This window comes from Piliocolobus tephrosceles, chromosome 21 (genome assembly GCF_002776525.5).
Source record: "Piliocolobus tephrosceles isolate RC106 chromosome 21, ASM277652v3, whole genome shotgun sequence".
Taxonomy (NCBI): Eukaryota; Metazoa; Chordata; class Mammalia; order Primates; family Cercopithecidae; genus Piliocolobus; species Piliocolobus tephrosceles.
The window spans coordinates 37143648-37170102 of NC_045454.1; the positions used below are offsets into that span (position 1 = coordinate 37143648).

The 26455-nt window shown below is 49.4% G+C and overlaps 2 protein-coding genes across 6 annotated transcripts in view; both read right to left on the reverse strand.

Moving 5' to 3' along the window:
- RAB8A (RAB8A, member RAS oncogene family) overlaps nucleotides 1-8900 on the reverse strand; it is a 29459-nt gene extending 20559 nt beyond the window's left edge. The window contains exons 1-2 of the mRNA XM_023229676.2: nucleotides 8328-8900; nucleotides 2057-2117 (exon numbers count right to left, since the gene is read on the reverse strand). Coding sequence (XP_023085444.1) covers nucleotides 2057-2117; nucleotides 8328-8451 — 185 coding nt within the window. The 5' untranslated portion in view covers nucleotides 8452-8900. The remainder of the gene's footprint in view (nucleotides 1-2056; nucleotides 2118-8327) is intronic.
- An 8010-nt stretch (nucleotides 8901-16910) lies between these two features.
- TPM4 (tropomyosin 4) overlaps nucleotides 16911-26455 on the reverse strand; it is a 35725-nt gene continuing 26180 nt past the window's right edge. For 2 of the 5 annotated variants that reach the window (XM_026456918.1, XM_031934752.1), the window contains one exon: nucleotides 16911-18644. In XM_026456918.1, the coding sequence (XP_026312703.1) occupies nucleotides 18562-18644 (83 nt within the window). In that variant the 3' untranslated portion in view covers nucleotides 16911-18561. Of the gene's footprint in view, nucleotides 18645-24600; nucleotides 24684-26455 lie in introns of those variants that run through there. The other 3 variants (XM_023229673.2, XM_023229674.3, XM_023229675.2) reach the window with 2 other exon arrangements.

The window sequence follows — 26455 nt, forward strand, 5'->3', positions numbered from 1 at the left end:
AGAGTGAGACTTTGTCAAAAAAAAAAAAAAAAAAAAAAAAAAAAAAATTAAAGGTGACCTAACTGATTGGCGGCAGAGCCAGAGCAAGACTCAGGTCTTTTGTCTCCAAGCCCAGGGTTCCTCCCACAACCCTGCAGGGACCCGGAGGGCTCAGTATGTCTGGATTGTGCAGAAACACCTTGCTTGGAGCTAAGCTGACTTTCTGACACCAGCCGCAGGAGACATGAGTAGTTAACAACAGTCATTTTTGCCGGGTGTGGTGGCTCACGCCTATAATCCCAGCACTTTGGGAGGCTGAGGCGGGTGGATCACCTGAGGTCAGGGGTTCGAAGTCAACCTGGCCAACATGGTGAAACCCCGTCTCTACTAAAAATACAAAATTAGCCAGGTGTGGTGGCAGGCGCCTGTAATCCCAGCTACTTGGGAAGCTGAGGCAGAAGAATTGCTTGAACCCAGGAGGCAGAGGTTGCAGTGAACTGAAATCGGGCCACTGCACTCCAGCCTGGGCAACAAGAGCAAAACTCCATCTCAAAAAAAAAAAAAAAAAAAAAATACCAGTCATTTTTTTCTCAACCACAGTCCTTAGAAGAGTTTTGAGTCACTAACCTCACCACGATTGCTAAGAGCAGAAGCAGGAAGGCAGGAGGAAAGTGAAACTTCTGCTTGCCAGTGCAGTGTCACTTTGGACTTGGGAACAAAGGGTGACGTGGCACCAATGTGCTGGAAGTGGAGAAACGTCCAAGGCTTGGAACTTACAAGGCAGCCAGAGCTTAACTTACTACCAAAGTCTGTAGGATGGACTGTGCGTTAAACCTACCCCAGACTGCCAAAGTCAGATTAAGAGGTAAACAGTAGGGCTGGGCGTAGTAGCTCACGCCTGTAATCCTAGCACTTTCAGAGTACAAGGCAGGTGGATCACCTGAGGTTGGGAGTTCGAGACCAGCCTGACCAACATGGAGAAACCCCATCTCTACTAAAAATACACAATTAGTCAGGCGTGGTGGCGCATGCCTGTAATCCCAGCTTGTAGGGAGGCTGAGGCAGGAGAATCGCTTGAACCCGGGAGGCGAAGGTTGCAGTGAGACAAGATCGCACCACTGTACTCCAGCCTGGGTGACAAGAGTCAAACTCCATCTCAAAAAAAAAGAAATGAATAGCACCTGGAGCCAAGGGTACCTGTGGGGCTCCCTGAAACTGGCAAGTGGGGGTGACGGGTCACACTTTGAGACTTGAGGGAGGAGGGCTTCAGGGCCCGTCTCCTGGCACACTGCTCCCACTCAAAGGCACTTGCCTGGTTTGGGTGACAGGGAAATTGCACCATGCTTTTAAATGTGACTTCTCTTTGTTTTGCTCAGGGCCAGTGACTCTATGCAAGTGGCATGTGTGCAGGGCAGGACCCCACCATACCCGCCACCTGAACTCAGTCTCAGCAAACTAGTCAGGCCAGCAATGGCGACTTGGAGTCTCCCCACTTCTCTAATTGTATGTGCACGGGAAGTCACCCTTAGTTCTCAGGAATGGAAACAGGTTTCACCAGGGGGCCCGGACTTGGCTTAATTTCGGTTCGGGGTTTCGGTCTGTATGCTAGGAAGGGAGGCCAGGCCTGCCCCAGTAGAGAAAAGAGGAAGTGAAGTTGGACCTTTATGCTTCTGAGTGGGTTAGGAGGCTGAAAAGGAAACTGTCAGCTGGGGCATCTCACAGTCCCTGCAGGCGTCACCAGCACCTGGCACCGAGAGGGCTCTCTCCTTGTTCAACAGAAGCAGCCCACTCTGAAGCCCAGACCCAGATGGTGCCCACAGCAGAATACTAAGTTAGCCGGGGCTGGGCAGCTCTGTGCCTATGATGTTATAGGCCCTGGCGCCCCGCAGCCAGCAGAGCACAGCTCTCTGGGCTGAGTATAAAACTCCAGGAGCTTCTGGAGAAAGCCCCATGTGCCAGGACTGGGCACTAAGAAACGGAGGCCAAGGTCACAGGGAGGGCGGGGGGAGAACGCCAAGGGCTTCTGGCTTGAAGCCATCACCAGGTGGAGAGAATGACAGAGAACAATGGCTCTTACCATATCTGCAGTTTAATTCTCTTGCCATCGAGCTCTATGGTCCTAATTTTAAAGTCAATTCCTGAAAGAAAAGGAAAAAAGGCGCATCACTGTCAGCCCATTTCCCAAGCTGTGTCTGAACTGGGCGCCACCAACCTGTGCAGGTGACAGTTGTCGTGGCTTATGGAGACCCTGCCTGGCACTGGGCATGCAGGATGTTGGAATACCCAGATTTGGAAACACTTGGAGATACTTTCCCTCTCCAAGGGCTGATGGGAGCAGTGCAGAGCAAACCCAGGGGGCGTGGGTGGCAAAGCCTTGCTCTTGTCCCTTGCTGCCAGCTGAACCCGCCTCCCTGCCCCAGGCAGTTGTACAGAGTGGGTCTCAGCAGAACCCTCTGCAGGCCTGAGTCCCTCGCTCCCCACCACCCTGCAGCTGACCCCCAAGCACACAGGGCCTTGGGTGCCACGATGCGTCCATGCACATAGTCAGTTTCTCTCTTGCCCCCAGCTTTTGTGCACGCTGTTCCTTTTCTGCAGGTGGTCTGTGTCCCACCCGCCCGTCACCTGGGCAAAATTCCCCTCCTTTAAGGCCTCCTTGAAGATCACCTCCTAACAAGCCTTCCTGACCCCATCCTCCTTGTCTCTCACCTCCTGCTTTCATCCTCTTTCCCCATGGTGACCTTGCAGCCACCTTGATGTTCCCCAGGCTCCCACTGTTCCCCCTCAGTCCCCTCCCTAGCCTTCAAAAATACAACCCTAACCATGTTACACACCTAACCTCTGCTCCAAACTTTCTTTCTTTCTTTCTTCTTTTTTTTGAGACGGAGTCTTGCTCTGTCACCCAGGCCGGAGTGCAGTGGCACGATCTCGGCTCACTGCAGCCTCCGTCTCCCGGGTTCAAGTGATTCTCCTGCCTCAGCCTCCCGAGTAGCTGGGACTACAGGTGCCCACCACAACGCCCGGCCAATTTTTGAATTTTTAGTAGAGATGGGGTTTCACCGTGTTGGCCAGGCTGGTCTCGAACTCCTGACCTCAAATGATTCACCTGCCTTGGCCTCCCAAAGTGCTGGGATTACAGGTATCAGCCACCACACCCGGCCCTCTGCTCCAAACTTTCTAGTGTGTCCACCAACAGATGAATGGATGAACAAAATGTGGTCCAACCATACAACGGAATACGACTCAGACATAAAAAGGAACGGAGTACTCTCGATGCTACACAACGTGGATGAGCCTTGAAGACAGGATGCTGAGAGAAGCCAGGCACTAAAGGTCACTTAGTATGAGATTCCATTAACAGACACGCCCAGAATAGGCTCATCCATAGGAACAGAAAGCTGATTAGCAGTTGTCTGGGGCTGGGGGGAACATGGGGAAATTGGAAGGGTTGGTGTCTTTATTTATTTACTTTTTTTGAGACAGAGTTTCTCTGTCGCCAGGTTGAAGTGCAGTGATGCGATCTCAGCTCACTGCAACCTCTGTCTCCCGGGTTCAAGTGATTCTCCTGCCTCAGCCTCCCACGTAGCTGGGACTACAGGCATGCGCCATCATGCCCAGCTAATTTTTCTATTTTTAGTAGAGACAGGGTTTCACCATGTTGGCCAGGCTGTTCTCAATCTCTTGACCTCGTGATCTGCCCACCTTGGCCCCCCAAAGTACTGGGATTACAGGTGTGAGCCACTGTGACACCGTGCGTGTCTGGCCTTGGGTGGGCGTCTTTTTGGCATAATAAAAATGTTCCCAAATTGCCTGTGGTGATGGTTGTGGAACTCTGTGAATGGACCCAAAGCCACTGAATTGTACACTGCAAATGGGTGAACTGTACGGTCGTATGCAAATTCTACCTCACAAAGCGGGGTTTTTTTTTTTTTTTTTTTTTTTTTCGAAGGCATCTTTCAGTGGTTTCCCTGCCCCACTTCCCTTGAGTAAAGAAAGTGGAAACAGGTGCCCGTGTGTGTCGAGGTCCTGCCTAATCCGGTCACCTCTCAGCACTCTGGCTCATGACCTGCTCTCTCCGGTCACACCATCCACACAGCGATTTCCTCAACATTCCAAGCACGCTCCTGTCTGCGGGCTTTGATGTTTGCTCTTTCCTGCCCTGGAAAGTTCTTTCCTTCTGTAGCTACCTGGCTATCCCTTCATTCAGGTGCCCATTCAAGTTCCCTCCTCAGGGGAGCCTTCCTGACCATCCTCATCCGTTCTCCCTTTACCTATTTGTTAACATGGCTGACATACATTTATGTATCTGCTGCATGGACCTGGGCATAATGCTTGCAGATCACACTGGCCCATGTGGATGAGAAACAGCCAGACCCAGCCTTTGCCACCAGGAGTTTGGTCAAATCCCTGCCGGAGAAGACTCGAGGCCCAGGCCTGGCTGGGGCCTCTCTGAACCCAGGGTGGGAATGGTAATTCCGTCCAGTCAGCTTCGGCACTGGAATTTCGCCCTCTCAAACGTAAGCTCCCTGGGGGCAGGTACCTGACAAGTCTCATCCACTGCTACTACCTTCAGTGACTGAACACACAGAGGCTGAATGTGCATTTGCTAGAAGCTGGTACCCCAGTCCTGCAGGCACCTTGACTCACTTGTGTCCTCCCTGCAGCCCTCGTGCCAAAGCGGCTGCCTGGCCCACAGAAGGCACTGGCAAAATATGGCTGGATCAAAGAATTAAAGCGCAACAGGGTCTACGCGGTGTTGAGTGGCTCACAAAGCACTTTCTCAAATGCCAACCCTCTCACTGGAGGAATGAATGGACTCCTGAGGAGGCAGTGGCGCCGAGCCAGTCTGGTGAGAACCCATTCCAGGGAGCTATACGGCCAAGTTCACACCAGAAATAATCGATGGGACTTCTGAGAATAGGCTTTGGTGAAATGGAACTTTTGGCAAAATGTTAAGGATTGAGTGGCAGAAAATGAACAGCCACTCAATCCTTGTCTATAAAGAAAACCCAGAGGTGCCCTCAGCCAATATAGAATCGCCTTTTTTTTTTTTTTTTTGGACACAGAGTTTTGCTCTGTTGCCCAGGCTGGAGTCAGTGGCACGATCTTGGCTCACTGCAACCCCTGCCTCCTGGATTCAAGCGATTCTCCTGCCTCAATCTCCCGAGTACCTGGGAATACAGGCAAGCGCCACCACGTCTGGCTAATTTATGGAATCACCTTTAAGCATTAAGGTGATTCTGCTTCAGGACTAGACAGCCCAGGGTGCCTAGGCTTCCTAAAACATTCCCCACTTCCTGTCACGCGTGCACAGGGACACACAAAATCAAGGAGCACTGTTAGGTTGGCCAAGCTCCATAGCAGCACTCCGCCCTACACTCCTCTGGGTTTTATTAACATGCCAAATTTAATTACGAAGTGTAAACTTTATGAGGCCTAAGAATTATGAGGCCTGAACTTCAAGGTCATGGTGAATTAGAAATTCCTAGAAGACAGAAGGCTACAAATGGAAGGAGGGGAATGAAGGGGTGGGAGGGAGGGATCTTGGGGTCAGGTGTCACCTCCACCTTGCTAGGAAACTTTCACCAAGTCACATCCTCATCTGCAAATGGAAGACAGCCTCTTTAAAGCTCAAAGTAACTCTAAAGAGGGGGGTCTGGGCTGGGCGCAGTGGCTCATGCTTGTAATGCCAGCACTTTGGGAGGCAAAGGTGGGCGGATCACAAGGTCAGGAGTTCGAGACCAGCCTGGCCAACATGGTGAAACCCTGTCTCTACTAAAAAAAAAAAAAAAAAAAACAAAAATTAGCTGGGCATGGTGGTGGGCACTTGTAATCCCAGCTATTCGGGAGGCTGAGACAGGAGAATTGCTGGAACCTGGGAGGCGGAGGTTGTAGTGAGCTGAGATCACGCGACTGCACTCCAGACTGGGTGACAGAGCGAGACTCCATCTCAAAAAAAAAAAAAAAAATACAAAAAAAAGAGGGGGGTTTGTGGGGAAGGTGCTGAGGCCGGGAAACTGGGATCTGAGTGAATGCAAGCCACAGTCTGCCCACAGTTAACATCATTTCTTTCTTTCTTTCTTTCTTTTAAGACAGGGTCTCGCTCTGTTGCCCAGGCTGGAGTGCAGTGACGCCATCGCAGCTCACTGCACCTTGACCTCCTGGGCTCAATCAATCCTCCCACCTCGGCCTCCCAAGTGGCTGGGTCTATACGGGTAAGCTAGTATGCCTGGCTAATTTTATTTTATTTTTTATAGAGATGGGGTTTTGCTATGTTGCCCAGGCTGAATTAACACCACTTCTTGATCGGTTGGGGCACAAGAGTTACCCTAAAGTTTGGCCTTGGAGTTGGGGAAGGGGGAAGAATTCAGAACCATCTGTCTTCAGAGGCTGGATGCTGTCACTGCAGGAGCCATTCATTTGCTTCTTCAAGCTGGCCTCTGGTTACGGTGACAACCCCTTATTGTTTAATTCTAATCCTCAACCACCAGGGCACTAGCCCGGGAGATAGCGTCACTCCTGCTCTAAAGACAGCAGGGCTCAGAGAGGGGCAGTGCACGTTCAAGGGCAAACAGCAATTGGAAACCAGACGTAACGATTTCCAGTCAATTCTCTCTACTTTACATCAGGCATATAACTGTTTTATAAAGCACAGCTCCGCTGGGTGCAGTGGCTTATGCTTGTAATCCCAGCACTTTGGGAGGCCGAGGTAGGTGGATCACAAGGTCATGAGTTTGAGACCAGCCTGACCAACACAGTGAAACCCATATTTACTAAAAATACAAAAATTAGCTAGACGTGGTGGCAGGTGCCTATAGTCCCAGCTACTAGAGAGGCTGAGGCAGGAGAATTGCTTGAACCTGGGAGGCGGAGGTTGCAGTGACCCGAGATCGTGCCACTGGATTCCAGCCTGGGCAAAAGAGCTAGACTCCGTCTCAAAAAATAAAATAGAATAAAATAAAATAAAATAAAATAAAATAAAATAAAAAAAGCACAGCTCCTGGAGGGGGGCAAGAATGGAATCAGCACATTATCGTGGGGTTCAGGGAGATAACATGATTCTGTTGAAGTGACACAGTAAAGCAAAGGCCATTCCCTATGTTTTCGTGACTTGGAATAAACTCCTGACTTAGTGACCGTTCCCCCATTTTCCCCATCCCTAGCAGGGCTACAGAGCTCCCAGGCCACTCAGACCGGTGTTACTCCCTGGTCTAACCTTTTCATTGTGGGCCAGGACTGCTTTTGTGGCACTGAGAGAGGTCAGCTCCACTTCTGCAGACAGCACAACTGAGATGCACCAAGCCAATTCTGTTCAACCACAATGTGGGCTGCCCCTAAGGGAAAAGCTGTTCTAAAGTGACAACCGGAGTCTTGGGCCCTTTGATAGGGAAGTCAAGGCTGTCTGTGGCAGTGGCTGATTTAGTTGCTTGCTGAGGCTTTTATCTTGCATCTTCTTGCGGATGACAGGTCCCAGGGCAGGCAGTGCTGTCACTTGCCATTGCTGTCATCCTGGAGCAGGATGAAAGGTGGGCAGGGAAAAGGTCCTGACTCCTCTTATCATTCCTTCTGGAGGAAAATACACTTATGAGGGGAAGAATGGTCAGGGAGAGGGGATCAACTTCTGAATGCTCCAGAGAAAAGAGCAGGAATGGTGTGAGTTAGAGTCCCGGATCCAAGGTGCATTAGCTGAGCTTGTCATCAGCTGGGAGTGTGCGGTGCCATCTCTCTAGGATAGCTAAGCCTCGAGTTTTGGGTTGAGACACAGGCAGGTTCAAATTCCAACAAATCCCATTCTCACCACCTGCAGACTGTGTGGCCTTGGGCAAGTTCCAGGCCCTCCCTGAGCCTCAAATTCCTCATCTGTGAGACGAGCTCATAACAGCACTTAACACCGAGAACTGGAGAGTGTGAAAATGCACGGGAAGCACTTGGCACATAGTAAATGCTCATTAAGGTGAGATGTCACCATCTTTTTCCCATGGCCAATTCCCCATGACTCAGTTTCCACTTCTGTAAGGCAGAAGCCTCAAAAGAACCGCTTCGAAGGTTGCTGCTAGGACAGATCGAGGACGGACGCGAAGACCCCAGCCTAGGACATAACACTCCCTAACGAGCGGGCTGAGGGTCGGAGCCTCAGTCTCCCCATCTGCAAAATGGGCACCTGGTCTCCCCCACCACGGCCCAAGAACCCCCGAACGGCGGTACAGGCGACTGCTCTTCTCCCCTTAAGCCCCCTCAACCCTCTCAGCGCCCTCGGCCAGTCCAGCCCGGTAGATCCCTCAGCCCCAGTCCCTCAGGGGCGCGCCCAGCCCGGGCCTCTGGCGCCCCCAGTCACTCCCCGGTCCCGCTACCTATGGTGGAGATAAAAGTGGAGTTGAAGGCGTCCTCGGAGAAGCGGAACAGGACACAGGTCTTCCCCACCCCCGAGTCCCCGATCAGCAGCAGCTTGAACAGGTAATCGTAGGTCTTCGCCATATTACACTCTCTCCCCGACGGGAAGTGCGGCCAGCGCCTCTCCACTGGCCACCAGCACCGTCCATCAGCGCCGAGCCCGCCCCCTATTGGCTCCAGGCCCGCTGCGCGTCACCGCGGCCGACGCCCGCCCCTGCGTCCCGCCAGTCGCGGGGAGACCTGGGGAGGGGGCGAATGGAGCGCGGAGCCGGAAGCAGCCCGACCGCACCTCCCATTGGCCGGCACTAGGGAGAGGACGGGCTCTGATTGACCAGCAGTGAAGAGTCGTGGGGCTTCAAATGGGGACGAGGCGAGGGCGTGGCATTATGTGGCCCCCGCCTTCCACCCCCTACTCGGGCGGCCCGGCCCCGCCCCACTACAGGAGAGGGAAAGCAGGGAGCGTCGCCAACGCCTCGCGCGCCGGCAGCCTGGGGGGGCGGGGCTTGGGGTGCGTGCGCACGCACGCCCGGAGTTCCGTTAGGCGACGGCAGAGGGCGCAAGCCTGTACTTGGGGCGGGTATCTCTCGGTCCCGCCGTCAAAACTCGCGCAGGCGCAATAGGCCCCGAGGCGAGCGCGGGAAACCATGGTAGCGCTCTCTACCTGGTCTGCGGCCTGCTAGTCGGGGCAGCGGGGGCCGAGGGAGGAAGGAGAGAGGAGACGCTGTATACTCGAAAAGTGACCCGGACCGGGCGCGGTGGCTCACGCCAGAAATCCCAGAACTTTGGGAGGCCGAGGCGCGTGGATCACGAGGTCAGGAGTTCAAGACCAGCCTGGCCAAGATGGTGAAACCCCATTTCTACTAAAAATACAAAAATTAGCCGGGCGTGGTGGCGGGCGCCTGTAATCCCAGCTACTTGGGAGGCTGAGGCAGAGAATTGCTTGAATCTGGGAGGCGGAGGTTGCAGTGAGCCGAGATCGCGCCTTTGCACTCAAGCCTGGGCGACAGAACAAGACTCCATCTCAAAAATAAATAAATAAATAAAAGTGACCCAAGACGAGTTCCGAGGTCTGAGGCCTAGCGACCTGCTTACAGATACCCAAGGCCTCCGCCACCTGAGCGGCTTCACCGCCACAAGCTGTGCCCCGAAGCGCGCACCGGCCTCCTCAGGGTCCGCCGCCTGGGGCGTTGGCCGGGCCAGCCCGGGGCGGGGGGGGGGGGGGGGGGGGGGGGGGGGTTAGAACAGTGAGGATGCTGGGTCCTATCTAGGGGCCAGGACTCTCAACACTGAAATAACAAGCCGGGGCTGTGGCCGCCATCTGTGATCCCAGTGCTTTGGGAGGCCAGGAGTTTGAGGCTGCAGTAAGCCGTGATTGTCCCACTGCACTCCAGCATGGACAACAGAGCAAGAAGCCTCTTAAAAAAAAGAAAAAAAGGAAAAGGCCGGGCGCGGTGGCTCATGCCTGTAATCCCAGCACTTTGGGAGGCCGAAGCAGCAGTCGGATCATGAGGTCAGGAGATCGAGACCATCCTGGCTAACACGGTGAAATCTCGTCTCTACTAAAAATACAAAAAAGTAGCGGGGTGTAGTGGCAGGTGCCTGTAGTCCCAGCTACTCGGGAGGCTGAGGCAGGAGAATGCCGTGAACCCCGGAGGCGGAGCTTTCAGTGAGCTGAGATCGCGCCACTGCACTCCAGCCTGGGCGACGGAACGAGACTCCGTCTCAAAAAAATAAAAAAGAAAAAGAAAAGAAAAAGAGGAGAGATACATTAGGAAAATCGGGCTTGCAGCTGGGTGTGGTTGCTCAGGCCTGTAATCCCAGCACTTTGGGAGGCTGAGGCAGGAGGATTGTTTGAGCACAGGAGGTTGAGACCAGCCTGGACAATATAGGGAGACCCCCATCTCTACAACAAATAAAATTAGCTGGGCTTGATGGTGCACGCTTGTAATCCCAGCACTTTGGGAGGCTGAGGTGGAGGTTCACTGGAGGCCAGGAGGTGGAGACCAGCCTGGGCTGAACATAGCAAGACCCCCATCTCTGCAAAAAAAAAAAAAAAAAGTTTTTTGGCCGGTTGAGGTGGTTCACGCCTGTAATCCTAGCACTTTGGGAGGCCAAGGTGGGCAGATCACGAGGTCAGGAGTTCGACACCAGCCTGGCCAACATGGTGAAACACCGTCTCTACTAAAAATTCAGAAACTAGGTGGGTGTGGTCGTGCGCACCTGTAGTCCCAGCTACTCCAGTGGCTGAGGCGCGAGAATTGGAGAATCACTTGAATCTGGGAGGCGGAGGTTGCAGTGAGCCGTGATTGCATCACTGCATTCCAGTCTGGGTGACAGAGCAAGGCTCCGTCTCAAAAAAACAAAAAAAATTTTTTAAAAATTATCCGGGTATGGTGGTATATGCTTGTAGTCCCAGCTACTCAGGAGGCTAAGGTGGGAGGATCCCTTGAGCCTAGGAGGTCAAGGCAGCAGTGAGCTGTGATTGCACCATTGCACTCCAGCCTGGGCGACGGAGCAAGACCCTGACATTTCTTTTTTTTGAGATGGAGTCTCCCACGATCGCCAGGGCTGGAGTGCAATGGTGCGATCTCGGCTCACTGCAACCTCTGCCTCCCGGGTTGAGGCGATTCTCCTGCCTCAACCTCCCAAGTAGCTTGGATTCCAGGCACCCGCCACCGCGCCTGGCGAGGTGTATTTTTTTGTATTTTTAGTAGAGATGGGGTTTCACTGTGTTGGCCAGGCCGGTCTCGAACTCCTGACCTTGTGATCTGCCTGCCTTCACCTCCCAAAGTATTGGGATTACAGGCGTGAGCCCCCATGCCCAGCCCCTGACTCTTAAAATTTTAATCCCAGTACCAGCCCAGCAAAATGATGTTATTGTTTTTTTCCTGTTTGATGGTCAGAAAACTGAAGCCAGAGGAGGTTAAGTGACTTTTTCTCCCTCCCTGCTCAAAAGTGGGAATTTGGTATCTGAACTCAGAGTGCCAAGCTTCCCAGGCTGCAGTTTGATCACTAGGGCTCCCTGCTTCTTAGAGATGGTCCAGTCTGTTTTAGGTCACTCTGGGGCCTCCGGGGCCTTTGAGGCTCACTTAAGGATCTGCGGAAGGAGGGACCAGCCTTTCCTCCTCCCTTCCACTTCAGCTCATTTTTCTGCTAATCTAGCTCTGGTTAAGAAAAGCTTCAACCAGAGGCACTGACCACTTTACAGGCCTCAGCCTCTGTGGTATTTAATATTCTTGACCACCTCTGAATATTCTTTTTTCTTGGTATTATCCTCATTTTATTTACTTATTTTTGAGACAGGGTCTTGTTCTGTGGCCCAGGCTGGAGAGTGATGGTGTGATTTCAGTCACTGCAACCTCCGTCTCCCAGGCTCAAGTCGTTCTCCCACCTCAGCCTCCAGAGTAGCTGGAACCACTGGCATGCACCACCATGCATGGCTAATTTTTGTTTATTTTTTGTAGAGATGGGGTCTCGCTATGTTACCCAGGCTGGTCTGGAATTCCTGGGCTCAAGCCATCCTCCCACCTCAGCCTCCCAAGTAGCTGGGACTACATCTGCATGCTACCATGGCTGGCTAATTTTTTAAATTTTTTGTAGAAATGGAGTCTCCCTATGTTGCTCAGGCTGGTCTCAAACTCCTGGGCTCAAGTGATCCTCCAGCCTCCACCTCCCAAAAAGCTGGGATCACAGGTATGAGCCACCACGGCTGGCCCTATACCATTTTTTTTTTTTTTTTTTTTTGAGACGGAGTTTCACTCTTGTTGCCCAGGCTGGAGTGCAGTGGCGCAATCTTGGCTCACTGCAACCTCTGCCTCCCGGGTTCAAGCAATTCTCCTGTCTCAGCCTCCTGAGTAGCTGGGATTACAGGTGCCCGCCACCACGTCTGGCTGATTTTTGTAGTTTTAGTAGAGACATGGTTTCACCATGTTGGCCAGGCTGGTCTCGAACTCCTGACTTCAAGTGATCCACCTGCCTCAGCCTCCCAAAGTGTTAGGATTACAGGCATGAGCCACTGCACCTGGCCTTTTTTTTTTTTTTTTTTTTTTGAGACGGAGTCTTACTCTGTCACCCAGGCTGGAGTGCAGTGATGTGATCTTGGCTCACTGCAACCTCTGCCTCCTGAGTTCGAGCAATTCTCATGCCTTAGCCGCCCAAGTAGCTGGGACTACAGGTGCGCGCCACCAAATGCCCGGCTAATTTTTGGAATTTTAGTAGAGACGGGGATTCACCGTGTTGGCCAGGCTGGTCTCCAACTCCTGACCTCAAGTGATCCCCACAAAGTGCTGGGATCACAGGCATGAGCCACTGTGCCTGGCCCTGTCTCTATTTTATTTGCTGGTTTCTTCTCCCTGCCACCTCTGCCTCTGCCTCCCCTTCTTTGGTTGTTTTCTTTTGTCTCAGACCCCATTGCAGTCTTTTTGCGGGGCGGTTCTTAGCGTTTGTGATCCTTGTTGTTCTGTCTCTGTTCTCACTTTCTAGAGGCTCCTAATGTTTCCTAATGTCTCCATTCTGACCAGTCTCAGTTTTTCATCCTTAGCCCAGCCGTCTCTTCACGTCCACCTGCGTTCTGGACGTCTCCCTTTTGATTTGTGAGATACTCCTAGCTCAGCATGTTCACAACTGAACTCATCAGCTAATACCCAGACAGGTTTGTCCTGATTTTCCTTGGGAGTGAAACTTAAGCCGTCTTTGACAGCTGCCTTTCATCTCTTATCTGTCACACTCTGGTTTTTAAGGAGGTTCTAAATAGCTCTTGAGGGCCGGGTGCGGTGGCTCACGCCTGTAATCCCAGTACTTGGGAGGCCCAAGATGGGCGGATCACCTGAGGTTAGAAGTTTGAGACCAGCCTGGCTAACATGGTGAAACCCCGTTTCCACTAAAAATTAAAAAAATTAGCCGGGCATGGTGGGCACCTGTAATTGCAGCTACTCGGGAGGCTGAAGGCAGGAGAATGGCTTGAATCCAGGAGGCGGAGATTGCAGTGAGCCGAGATTGCGCCACTGCGCTCCAGCCTGGGCGACAGAGCAAGACTCCGTCTCAAAAATAAAATAGCTCTTGAATTGCATTCTTCCATTTCCATTGCCACAGTGGAATCATTACATTTCTCCAGTGGTCTCCTTGACCATTTTCTCTAATCCAGATTCCACCCTGCAGTGTGCTTATTCTAAAACACTTAGTTTAGGCGGGGCATGATGGCTCATGCCTGTAATCCCAGCACTTTGGAAGGCTGAGGCAACCAGATTACTTGAGGTCGGGCATTTGAGACCAGCCTGGGCAACATGGCGAAACCCTGTCTCTATTAAAAATACAAAAATTAGCTGGGCACGTGTCTGTAGTCCCAGATACTCGGGAGGCGGAGGTGGGAGGACTGCTTGAGCCCAGGAGGTCGAGGTTGCAGTGAGCCATGATCATGCCACTGCCCTCCAGCCTGGGTGACAAGAGTGAAATCCTGTCTCAAAAAACAAAACAAAACAAAACAAAACAAAAAAACACACTTCCTTTGGTAACCATCCATGGTCTCTGGGCAGGATAAAGTCCGAAATCTTCCTCTTAGCGTTTGATATCCCTTACAATCTGGTTCTAACCTCATGCTGTGTTCCAGCCGTCCTTCATGGCATTAGGAAACTCCCCAAAAGTTGGAACAGGTCCGTTGAATAACCATTGAACACAGTGAAGTGTTAAGTGCTGAGGCCATAAGCATGACTAAAACAGCAACCCAAGTGGGGAGGAAGGAGGGAGAAACAGACACACAAAGTGGGAACTGCGCTCAAGTCATGGCGGGCCCCTTATTGGAGGGGTTGACTTTATTCATTCACATTCCCTGTGCCGACCGTCTGTATCAGCCCAGTGTCAGTTAAAGTTTGGATTGGTCTACAGGAAATGCTTTAATTGTATACTTTTATTATAACTGTACATTTTCGATTATTTCTTATTTATTTATTTATTTAGAGACGGAGTCTCTGTCACCCAGGCTGGAGTGCAGTGGCGTGATCTCAGCTCACTGCAGCCTCCACCTCCCAGGTTCAAGTGATTCTCCTGCCTCAGCCTCCCGAGTAGCTGGGATTATAGGCACCTACTACCACACCCAGCTAAGTTTTGTATTTTTAGTGGAGACAGGGTTTCACCATGTTGGCCAGGCTGGTCTCAAATTCCTGAATTTGTGATCCGCCCTCCTTGGCCTCCCAAAATGTTCTGATTACAGGTGTCAGCCACCTTGCCCAGCCAGTTATTTACTTTTTATAATTTATTTTTGGAGAATGGGGTCTCGATATATTGCCCAAGCAGGTCTCGAACTCCTGGCTGGGTTCAAGTTATCCTCCCCTGTCTCCACCTGCTGTTTTTTTTTTTTGAGACAGAGTTTCGCTCTTGTTGCCCAGGCTGGAGTGCAGTGGCAGGATCTCGGTTCATGGCAACCTCCGCCTCCCGTGTTCAAGCGATTCTCCTGCGTCAGCCTCCCGAGTAGCTAGGATTACAGGTATGTGCCACCATACCTGGCTAATTTTGGACTTTTAGTAGAGACAGGGTTTTTCCATATTGGTCAGACTGGTCTCGAACTCCCAACCTCAGGTGATCCGCCCGCCTCGGCCTCCCAAAGTGCTGGGATTACAGGCGTGAGCCACCATGCCTGGCCTGTTATTTTATTTTATTTTGCTTTATTTTTGAGACGGAGTCTTGATCTGTTGCCCAAGCTGGAGTGCAGTGGTGCGATCTTGGCTCACTGCCACCTCCACCTCCTGGGTTCAAGCGCTTCTTCTGTCTCAGACTCCCAAGTAGCTGGGATTACAGACGTGTGCCACCACGCTGGGCTAATTTTTGTATTTTTAGTAGAGATGGCGTTTCACCATATTGGCCAGGGTGGTCTCAAACTCCTGACCTCAGGTGATCTGCCCACCTTGGCTTCCCAAAGTGCTTGGATTACAAGTGAGCCACAGCATCTGGCTTGTTATTTTTTCGATAACAGAAAGTTGTCTGCAGACTCCATTAATGTTTTAAAGGCTTTCATTTCTCTTTCTGATTCTCTGCCTCCCCTCCTCAAAAGATCTTGAGGCAAAATATCTTGAGGCAAAATACCAAAATTCAGGTAGTGAAACTGTAGTGGTCTTTGCCACTCTTAAGTTCTCAGCTAAATTTTAAGATTACTTCCTTCAAATCACTTCTTCTCTCATATTCCATGGCAACCCGTACTAGATTATTGAAACCTTTTCCTAACTGGGCTTCCTGTGTCTTAGTCTACCCCAATGCTAGACCTTCTCAAAGATAAATGCTAAGTGGATTTTCCTAATGTAATCTATTGCTTGACTTGTTGCCGCCAGTCTTTTTTTTTTAGATGGAGTCTCGCTCTGTCGCCCAGGCTGGAGTACAGTGTTATGATCTCGGCTCACTGCAACCTCCGCCTCCTGGGTTCAAGTGATTCTCTTGCCTCAGCCTCCTGTGTAGCTGGGATTACAGGTGTGTGCCCAGCTAATTTTTGTATTTTTAGTAGAGATAGGGTTTCAGCATGTTGCCCAAGCTGGTCTTGAACTCCTGAGCTCAAATGATCTGCCTGCCTCAGCCTCCCAAAGTGCTGGGATTATAGGTGTGAGCCACCATGCCTGGCCTCCTCTAGTCTTTAGTGGCTCTCCACTCCTGACTCAATTAAGTTCAGGATCTCATCAGTGTGGGCTCAGCCTACCTTCCAACTTTTCTGCTTCTGCTTTGCTTTATTTATTTATTTTGAGACAGGGTCTTGCTCAGACGGTCCTCCAGGCTGGAATGCACTGGCCGATCATAGCTCACTGCATCCTTGGTCTCCTGGGCTCAAGCGATCCTTCTTCCTCAGCCTCTCGAGTAGCTGGGACTTATAGGCACGCGCCACCACACGCCACTAATTTGTGAGTGTGTTTGAGACAGAGTCCTGCTCTGTCCCCTGGGCTGGAGTGCAGTGGCGTGAGCTCGGCTCACTGCAACCTCCGCCTCCTGGGTAGCTGGGATTATAAGTGTGCACCACCATGCCCAGCTCATTTTTGTGTTTTTAGTAGAGATGGGGTTTCACAATGTTGGCCAGGCTGGTGTTGAACTCCTGGCCCCAAGCGGTCCGCCTGCCCCAGCCTCCCAAAGTGCTGGGATTACAGGTGTAATTTGGCCACCACACCTGGCCAAATTTTTGTTATTTTTTGTAGACGGGGTCTCACTATGGTGCCCACACTGGTCTGCTTTTCTTTTTATGTGCAACTCAGAAAGCCTTAGCCAGGCAGTCCTTCCTAACTCAGGCAACAGAGATGATCTTCCCTGCTCTTATCTCTTAAACTCCTACTCATTCTTCACAGCCTGGCTCAGGCAGGGTAGAGGATAAGGAAGGCCAGGAGTTTTTGAGTGACCGAGGCTGAGTGCTCTCGCCTGCAATGAGATTGTAATATCCTTGTATCATGAAGTCGTGGTATAAAGCAAATAGATAAACCTTGTCTACATTCTTGGCTCAGTTATTTTTCCTTTCCATCCCTTTAAGATCTGTTGAACCAAAATGCTCTGTGTACCCCCACACATTCTAAAATTCACACAAATTGTAGTTTATGTAAAAATTTATTTGACCAAAATGTAGAAAAAGTGATACTATTACATATGATACAGTTGCAAGAATCTAAAGAAAAGTGTGGATTTGATTCCATTGCACAATCTGCTAGTGTATTTCCTGGGTAGTGTGGTGCTGAATAAATAGGAGTGGGGTGGTGGGGTGGGTAAGGGATTCAGATAAACCAGATGCAGGGTGATTTTTAGTCGGAATTGTAAACTTTAGTTGGCCCCCACACGCTGCTGGGGAATGCGGAATGTTCCAGCTCTGAGATGTTAACTGAGAAAAGAGAAGTCAAACAAAGCCGATACGTGCAGCCCTGTCTACAGAATCCTTCATTATCCAGTTTAATCAGGAGTTTCTTGGTGTTTTATTAACTTGGTCCCAAAGAAGGAATTCAAGTCCTAGATAAGTAAATCTTCAATTTGCTATTCCCTGAAGTATGGAAATGAAGTTGGGCCAATTTTTAATCTCTGCTGCTAGAGAGGCCCTTTCTGCTAATAGATGGGAACTCTTTTGCTCAACTTATGAATGACTTGTAGTCTTTTGGATATGGCTGAACTGAATTGGACTGAACTCCACCATATTCCGGCTGAGTGGGTCACTATTGGAATGAGACATTTGCTCTTCAGAGAACTTTATTTTTATTTTATTTTTTTTTCTTGAGATGGAGTCTCACTCTGTTGACCAGGCTGGAGCATAGTGGTGCGATCTCGGCTCACTGCAACCTCCACTTCCTGGGTTCAAGTGATCCTCCTGCCTCAGCCTCCCGAGTAGATGAGACTACAGGCAGGCGTCACCGTAATTTTTGTATTTTTAATAGAGACAGGGTTTCGCCATGTTGGCTGGGCTGGTCTCGAACTCCTGACCTCAAGTGATCTGGTCTCCCAAAGTGTTGGGATTACAGGCGAAAGCCACCATGCCCAGCCAGAGAACAACTTTAGAATGAAGGAAATATGCAAAAGAACATCACATCAAGGATCTATTAATTACCATCTATTAATTACTATATGTGGGTAATTATGACTATTACCCAAGCATTCTACATTGATTGCTTAAGAGGATGTTTGTTCTGCATGGTGGAGTGTGGAGAAGGGCCAGGATTCTTAGGTTAATCTATCTGTGGGTTATGACTTCCCACAATAGCCACCCCCGGCCCCCACCAGCCCTTTTATTGGCTCTGGATGGAAAATCCCTACCCATGTGATGGTCCCTATAGTTTGACCAACAGCTGACCCAAAAGGTTATGCTCTTCAGTGTTTTAATTATATCCATGACTAGATATTGGGGTCTGTGTTCTTCAAAGTGTGGAGCTGCCTACTCTCCCAGGAACCAAATGGCCTCTGTCTTAAGAAAGTATGCTTACTAGGAAATACCCTGCCTACCTTAGGAATAAATGCAACTCAAGGAAGAAATAAGAGAGCTGAAAAAGCTGGTGCCATTTGAAAAAAAAAAAGGGAAGGAATGAGATTTAACTGGTGCTCAAAGCTTCTCCGATACAAAATATTTGGTCATGTATTCATAATCTGCTTGACATTTCCAGCAAAGCGAAGATGGCAATAACAAAATGAACTTCATACAAGAGAAAAGAAAGACCCATGGAGCTCCGGAGTTTCTGTTGGAACAAGACTCTTCTGTTTTGCTTATATACAGTTAAGTTCGTTTAGTGTCTGATCCAGTGTCTGATGTAAGCCCACGTTCTCTTCTTTAGCCTGGGCAAGTTTCTCTGGTGAGGATTAAGAGTAGGGGGAAAGATAAATTAATAAGCATTTTTGTTAAATGAAAGAAGAAAAAAGATTTCTTTTTTTTTTCTTCTTGAGACAGGGTCTCACTCTGTCACCCAGGCTGGAGTGCAGTGGCATGATCTTGGCTCACTGCAACCTCTGCCTCCCAGGCTCAAGCAATTCTCCTGCCTCTGCCTCCCGAGTAGCTGGGATTATAGGCGCGTGCCACCACCACCCAGTTAATTTTTGTATTTTTAGTAAAGATGGGGTTTCACCATGTTAGCTAGGCTGGTCTCGAATTCCTGACCTCAAAGTGATCCACCTACCTCAGCCTCCTAAAGTGCTGGGATTACAGGTATGAGCCACCATGCCCAGCACCCCCAAAAAAGACTTCTAAACCTGAAACTGCCAGGGTGAATGTCGCAACAGAGAAAGTACTTTTTTTTTTTTTTGAGACAGGGTCTCACTCGGTTGTCCAGGCTGAAGTGCAGTGGCGTAATCATGAATCACCGCAGCCTTGACCTCCCTGGGCTCAGGTGATCCTTCCACCTCAGCCTCCCGTGTAGCTGAGACTGCAGGTGCGTGCCACCACCTGGCCAATTTTTGCATTTTTTTCTAGAGACAGGGTCTTAACATGTTACCCAGGCTGGTCTCGAGGTCCTGGGCTCAAGGAATCCATCTGCTTAGCCTCCCAAAGTGCTGGGATTATAGGTGGGTTATAGCTACCATGCCTGTCCAGTACTTTGTATTTTGAATTACAGCAGAACATCACAGAATATGAAGGAACAAGCACCAAATTTGGGAGTCACAGTTGTAAGATAAAATGCAGGGTGCCCAGTTAAATTGAATTTCAGATAAACCACAAATATTTTAGTGTAAGTATATCCCAAATGTTGCATGAGATATACTTACGCATGAGATATGATTAAAAAATTATTCATTGCTGGTCGGGTGCGGTGGCTCACGCCTGTAATCCCAGCACTTTGGGAGGCTGAGGCGGGTGGATCACGAGGTCAGGAGATTGAGACCATCCTGGTTAACATGGTGAAATCCCATCTCTACTAAAAATACAAAAAAAATTAGCCAGGCATGGTGGTGGGCACCTGTAGTCCCAGCTACTCAGGAGGCTGAGGCAGGAAAATGGTGTGAACCCGGGAGGCAGAGCTTGCAGTGAGCCAAGATCATGCCACTGAACTCCAGCCTGGAAGACAGAGCGAGACTCCGTCTCAATTAAAAAAAAAAAAAAAAAAAAAATTATTCATTGCTTTTCTGAAATTCAGATTTAAGTTGGTGTCCTGTATTTTTCCTTGTGAACTCTGGTAACCCTAGAGTCAGAATACCTGGACTTAAGCTCCAGTTGTATCACTAAAATAAGCATCTAACCTTCCTAGACCTGTTTTCCCCATCTGTCAAATGGGGGTAACGATATCAATGTGTGGTGTGGGGGTAATGATGAGGAATAAACGAGGAATACTTCAGAACCTATGACGTGCTACATGAAGAAAAGATTTCAGTCCTAGATATGCGTGACTTAATATAAATTTCCACCCAAGTGCTAATTAAGTAGCCCCTGAGCCTTTGATAGTTACATCTAATCCTGTAACCCATCTTTCCTTGGGAGCTGCTGGGAATGGCTGTTTAAATTACACACGTAATTGTGTAACTGTCTATGTGTCCAGAGGAATGGAGACAAACCCCAGGTAAATGTGGTATGATTGAAATTTAAGCCATTCTACAGGCATGTTATTAAGTGACTGAGCTGATTAAACAATTTAAAAAAGAGAGAGGGGAAAAAGATGACATTTAGAGGTATGCGTGACAGAGCACGAGAGAGAACTTAGTTTGCAGTGAGTGATGGCTGATAAGGGACAAGGTCAAGGTGCATTAAAATGCTGGGGGAAAGCAAAATGCCTCACAAAATGTGATATGATCAGCCTGGAAATTTACAGAAAGAAAAAATGACTGCAGAAGATGGCAGCCTTTCTTATTTATTTATTTATAAACAGGGTCTTGCTCTGTTGCCCAGGCTGGAGTACAGTGGCATGATCATAGCTCACTGAAGCCTTGACCTCCTGGGCTCAAGTGATCCTCCTACCTTAACCTCCCAAGTAGCTGGGACTACAAGTGCATGCCACTACACCCAGTCAATTCTTGTATTTTTAGTAGAGATGGGCCCAGGTAGTTTTTGCATGTTGCCCAAGCTGGTCTCACGCAATCCACCCACCTCGGTCTCCCAAAGTGCTGGGATTACTGGCATGAGCCACCATGGATCACCTGATGCAAGGAGTTTGAGACCAGCCTGGCCAACATGGTGAAACTCCATCTCTACTAAAAATACAAAAAATTAGTTGGGTGTGGTGGTGCACACCTGTAATCCCAGCTACTTGGGAGGCTGAGGCAGGAGAGTCACTTGAACCCGGGAGGCAGAGGTTGCAGTGAGCCAAGATTGCGCCACTGCACTCCAGCCTGGGCGATAGAGTGGGACTCCATCACACACACACACACACACACACACACACACACACACACACAAAGTCAAGTGACTATGACTTGGGATGATTCCATGACTTGGGATGATTCCATCAGACAGATCAGTGACCTGGGTCTATCCAGTCCGGGTGAGTAGAAGTTAACTGAATGCTGACTATGTTGTCATGAGCTAGTTTCTCCATTATCTCATTTAATCCTCATAACAGAGATATCACCTTTATTTTGTGGAAAAGCTAAGCAGCTTGTTCACGTTGGCGTGGTTAAAGTAGTAGAGCGAGGATTTCAAACCCTGGTCTCTTTATTTTCTTTTTTTTAAATTAAAAACAATTTTTAAATAAAATATTATTATGAATAATTTTAGAGACAGAGTCTTGCCATGTTGCCCAGGTTGGTCTCAAACTCCCGAGCTCAAGTGATCCATCTGCCTTGGCCTCCCAAAGTGCTGGGATTACAGGTGTGAGCCACTGCACGGGGCCTTAAACCCTGGTCTCTTGACTACAAATCCTGACTTTGCTTCATCTTGTCACTTGGATGCGCTAGCATCTATTTTGTTATTAGGTCTGAGATAAAATGACTTTCCCTGAAAGTGTCAACTGCCCTTGAGAATCATTGACAAGGCTCACAGACTATCAACAGATAGTGTAGACCTCCATAGCACTAATCTCTCTTTTTTTTTTTTGAGGCGGAGTCTTGCTCTATCGCCCAGGCTGGAGTACAATAATACAATCTCGGCTCACTGCAACCTCCGCCTCCCAGGTTCAAGCGATTGAGTCTCCCACCTCGGCCTCCTGAGTAGCTGGGATTACAGGCCCCCACGACCACGCCCAGCTAATTTTTGCATTTTTAGTAGACACAGGGTTTGACCATGTTGACCAGGTTGGTACCGAACTCCTGACCTCAAGTGACCCACCCGCCTTGGCCTCCCAAAGTGTTGGGATTATAGGCATTAGCCACCGCGCCTGGCCATGGCATTAATCTCTGAAATTCCACTTATGTGCTTAGTTAGGTAGACTAACTGGATAGACAGGCTGCATAGTTACTTCAAAGGGTGGAGTCCAGAAATGTCTGGAAAAATTCCAGGGACAAATACACAGACTCCAAACAAAAACCAGTCCCCTACACAGTCTGTAATCTTTCCAAGGGCATATATATGGCAGTGTGTGAGGGGAATGGTTTTTGCAGAAGTTCAGGATGGATGGCAGTTAGCAGCAGTGAGAGGCCGAGGGTGGAAAAGTGTAGGTAGTTTAGGGGAGGTGCATTTTGGAGGAATGAATGAATAGAGAGAGTAATGGGGTCAGAGCTTCCCACCTGTACAAAAAAAAAAAAAAAAATAGGATGAGGAATAACAACGGATACTGAAAATTCAGGATCTAGTTGGAGATTTTCATGCTATTTCCAGGTTCAAGGGGTAGTCTGGAAGATGTGGCTTGGACATCTAAATGTCAATTATCTGTGATAATTTGAGGTGGTAGTGGTGGTAGGATGCAGGGGAGAACTGGATGGACTATTTGAAATTTGGATCATCTTTGGTAAACTGCTGTTTCTGATCATTGGAAAAGCATAGCCTGGGCCGGGCGCAGTAGCTCACGCCTGTAATCCCAGCACTTTGGGAGGCCGAGGTGGGTGGATCACCTGAGGTCAGGGGTTCGAAACCAGCCTGGCCAACGTGGCGAAACCCCATCTCTACTAAAAATACAAAATTAGCCAGGCGTGGTGGCGCATGCCTGTAATCCCAGCTACTTGGGAGGCTGAGGAAGGAGAATCACTTGAACCTGGGAGACAAAAGGTTGCAGTGAGCAGAGACAGTGCCACTACACTACAGCCTGGGCAACAAGGGTGAAAACTCCGTCTAAAAAAAAAAAAAAAAAAAAACCGCAAATTATAGCCTGGGCCGGGCGCAGTGGCTCACACCTGTAATCTTAGCACTTTGGGAAGCTGAGGTAGGTGGATCAGTTGAGGCCAGGAGTTTGAGACCAGCCTAGCCAACATGGGTGAAACACCATCTCTACTGAAAGTACAAAACTTAGCTGAGTGTGGTGGTGTGCGACTGTAATCCCAGCTACTCGGGAGGCTGACACATGAAAATCACTTGAACCCAGGAGGCGGAGGTTGCAGTGAGCCAAGATAGCGCCACTGCACTCCAGCATGGGCAAGAGTGAGACCCTGTCTCAAAAAAAAAAAAAAAGTGTGACCTTGTTTTCTCCATAACCCTCATGTAGGAAAAAGCATGACCTTTTAATACCCACAGGTCAACCTTAAGAGCTATTCTAAACTAAAGCAAGATTCCTGTTATAACTCACTCAAATATGAAGGAAGATTGATGTTAGTGTCTCAGGCAGTTTTGGAATTCGGGAAAGAATTCTAAATTCACTTCTTCTGATGTCACAACACTTTCTCTGTTCATGGGAGGCCCGTTCCCTCCTTGTACAGTCAATTTTCTAAGGGCAGGGCGTGGAGGTGAACTTCCTCCTAGGACTGGGAGCTAGATGAACAGTGAAGAACAAAGCTATGGGAAGCTCCAGTAACTACCCTCACAGTGTAACACAGAGAAAAGACACAAGAAAAGGAGGAAATGGAGATCAAAATGTCATTGCCGCTATTTGAATCTGTAGCTCAAGCCCCATTCAAGGGAAGCCTCATTTTCGACACAGGCTTGCTCGTTTTTCCAAATCCCTTTTGACTCTTAAGCTGCCTAAGCGGTTTATAAGGATGAGTCTCCATTCACAACAATTTCTATTTAAGGAAAAGTCACTGGGGCTGGGCGCGGTGGCTCATGCCTGTAATTGCAGCACACTGGGAGGGGGAGGTGGGCAGATTGCCTGAGCCCAGGAGTTCGAGACCAGCCTGGGCAACATAGTGATACCTTCCCACTTCTACAAAAAAGTACAAAAATTAGCCTTGTGTGGTGGTGCATACCTGTAGTCCCAGCTACTTGGGAGGCTGAGGTGGGAGTATAGCTTTAGCCCTGTAGCTGGAGGTTGCAGTGAACTATGGTGGTGCCACTGCACTCCAGCCTGGGTGACAAAGCGAGACCCTGTCTCGAAACAAAAAAACAAAACGAAACAAAAAAACTATTGGCACGCAGATACCATTAGCTAACAGCGGTATCTGAGAACACATGCCCAGCTCGCTTTTGTTTTCACGTCTTCAGAAAAGCATCCTGTAGGCATAATTTTCATTTTGTAATAAGCTTTTCATTTGTGAGTGAGAGAGGCTGACCACCCACTTTTTGTTTCAGGCTATGGTTAAGGGCACACAGCTACAGCTCAAAGGCGGCAAGTGGAGAAAATGAGAATGAGGGGGTGTGAAGAGGAGGAATGCCCGTCTTTATTTCGGTCGTAGAGTCACAGACACATCAGAAGAAGGCTCTGACGTTTAAACCAGGAGGCAGGCCACCGGAGCTCCTAGAAGCCCACAGGGGCGTACGAGGCACCACGTGAGGACAGAGGGCAGCGACCTGGCTGCCTCTCAGAGAGAGGTCATGTCGTTGAGAGTGTGGTCCAGTTCCTCGCTGATAGCTTTGTATTTCAGCTTCTGAGCGTATAACTCATCTAGAGGGCGCAGGTCCCCAGGGAGACAGTTCAGAAGAAGAAGTACAGGGGACAGAAGGCAAGGGTCGGAATGGAGTGTCACAGATGAACCGCAGGAGGAAGAAAAAAAAAAATGTGAGCGAACAAAGCACAGACTAGGAGAAAGCTGTGTTCCATGTGAAACAGATGAAGAAAACCAAAGATGTATGGAGTGATTTCTAGGTGGTTTGAGGTTCTGCAGGGGGATTAGCCACAATGAAGCTTCAAAACAGTGGTAACCAGAAGTGACGGAGCTTCCCCCAACCAGTCCCCACCCCCCAGTTTATATTTCGGATTTCCAATGATGTCACCCTGTCCAAAGGTCGTATTTTGGAATGGGGCATTTTCCCTTATATGGGAACCTCACTTCCCCAAAAAAACATTGGAACACATGGTCTGAAGAATGTGTCCTTTCTGGGTGCGATGAGCAGTCTGGAAGATTCCATTGGAACCCCGGGATTCTGGAATTTCTGTTACCGAATGTTAAACACTGGAACTCTTGAAGAAATTCTGGGAGACGTAGGCCCCAGACTTGCATTAGAGTCTTTATTGAAGTTCCTACATTTCCCTTATTTCTAGCTTTTTTTCTTTTTCTTTCTTTCTTTTTTTTTTTTTTTGAGACGGAGTCTCGCTCTGTCACCTGGGCTGGAGTGCAGTGGCCGGATCTCAGCTCACTGCAAGCTCCGCCTCCCGGGTTTACACCATTCTCCTGCCTCAGCCTCCTGAGTAGCTGGGACTACAGGCGCCCGCCACCTCGCCCGGCTAGTATTTTGTATTTGTTTAGTAGAGACGGGGTTTCACCGTGTAGGCCAGGATGGTCTCGATCTCCTGACCTAGTGATCCGCCCGTCTCGGCCTCCCAAAGTGCTGGGATTACAGGCTTGAGCCACCGCGCCCAGCTTTTCTTTTTAAATACTATGACAAGCTTTGAGTTCCCAGGGACAGAGCTTCTGCAAAAATGCAAGGCATGTAAAAAAAAAAAAAAAAAAAAAAATGCAAGGCATCTATCAGAAACGAGCAAACAGAAGGAAATTGTGAAGATTTTTCTTTTCTTTTTTGAGACGGAGTCTGGCTCTGTTGCCCAGGCTGGAGTGCAGTGGTGCGATCTTGGCTCACTGCAACCTCTGCCTCCCGGGTTCAAGTGATTGTCCCTGCCTCAGCCTCCCCAGTGGCTGGGATTACAGGCGCCTGCCATCATGCCCAGCTAATATTTTATATTTTTGGTAGAATGTTGGCCAGGTTAGTCTCAAACTCCTGATCTCAAGTGATCCGCCCATCTCGGCCTCCCAAAGTGCTGGGATTACAGACTTGAGCCACTGTGCCCGGCCTGAGAGTTTTTATCTTTTTTTAATCAGAGAGCCATCCTTGTTTCTCTGTACTTGCTCATGGGACTAAGCAGAGATATTTTACCTCCTGAAAGTGGCAATTCAATGAGCTGGGCGTGGCAGCAGGTGCCTATAGTCCCAGCTACCCAGGAGGCTGAGGCAGGAGAATTGCTCGAACCCAGGAGGCAGAGGTTGCAGTGAGCCGAGATGGCACCACTGCACTCCATCCAGCCTGGGTGACAGAGCCAGACTCCATCTCAAGAAAAAGAAAGAAAAAAAACAACAAAAAAGTGGCAATTCAAGTCTTGAATGATTTGCATTATCCTATTCCAGAGTTCCAAGACATCCAGATATGATATCACTACACGCTGTACTTTCCTAAGGCAAACGAGGCCCAACCCAACCCCTCCACAAACATTCCCCAACTGTC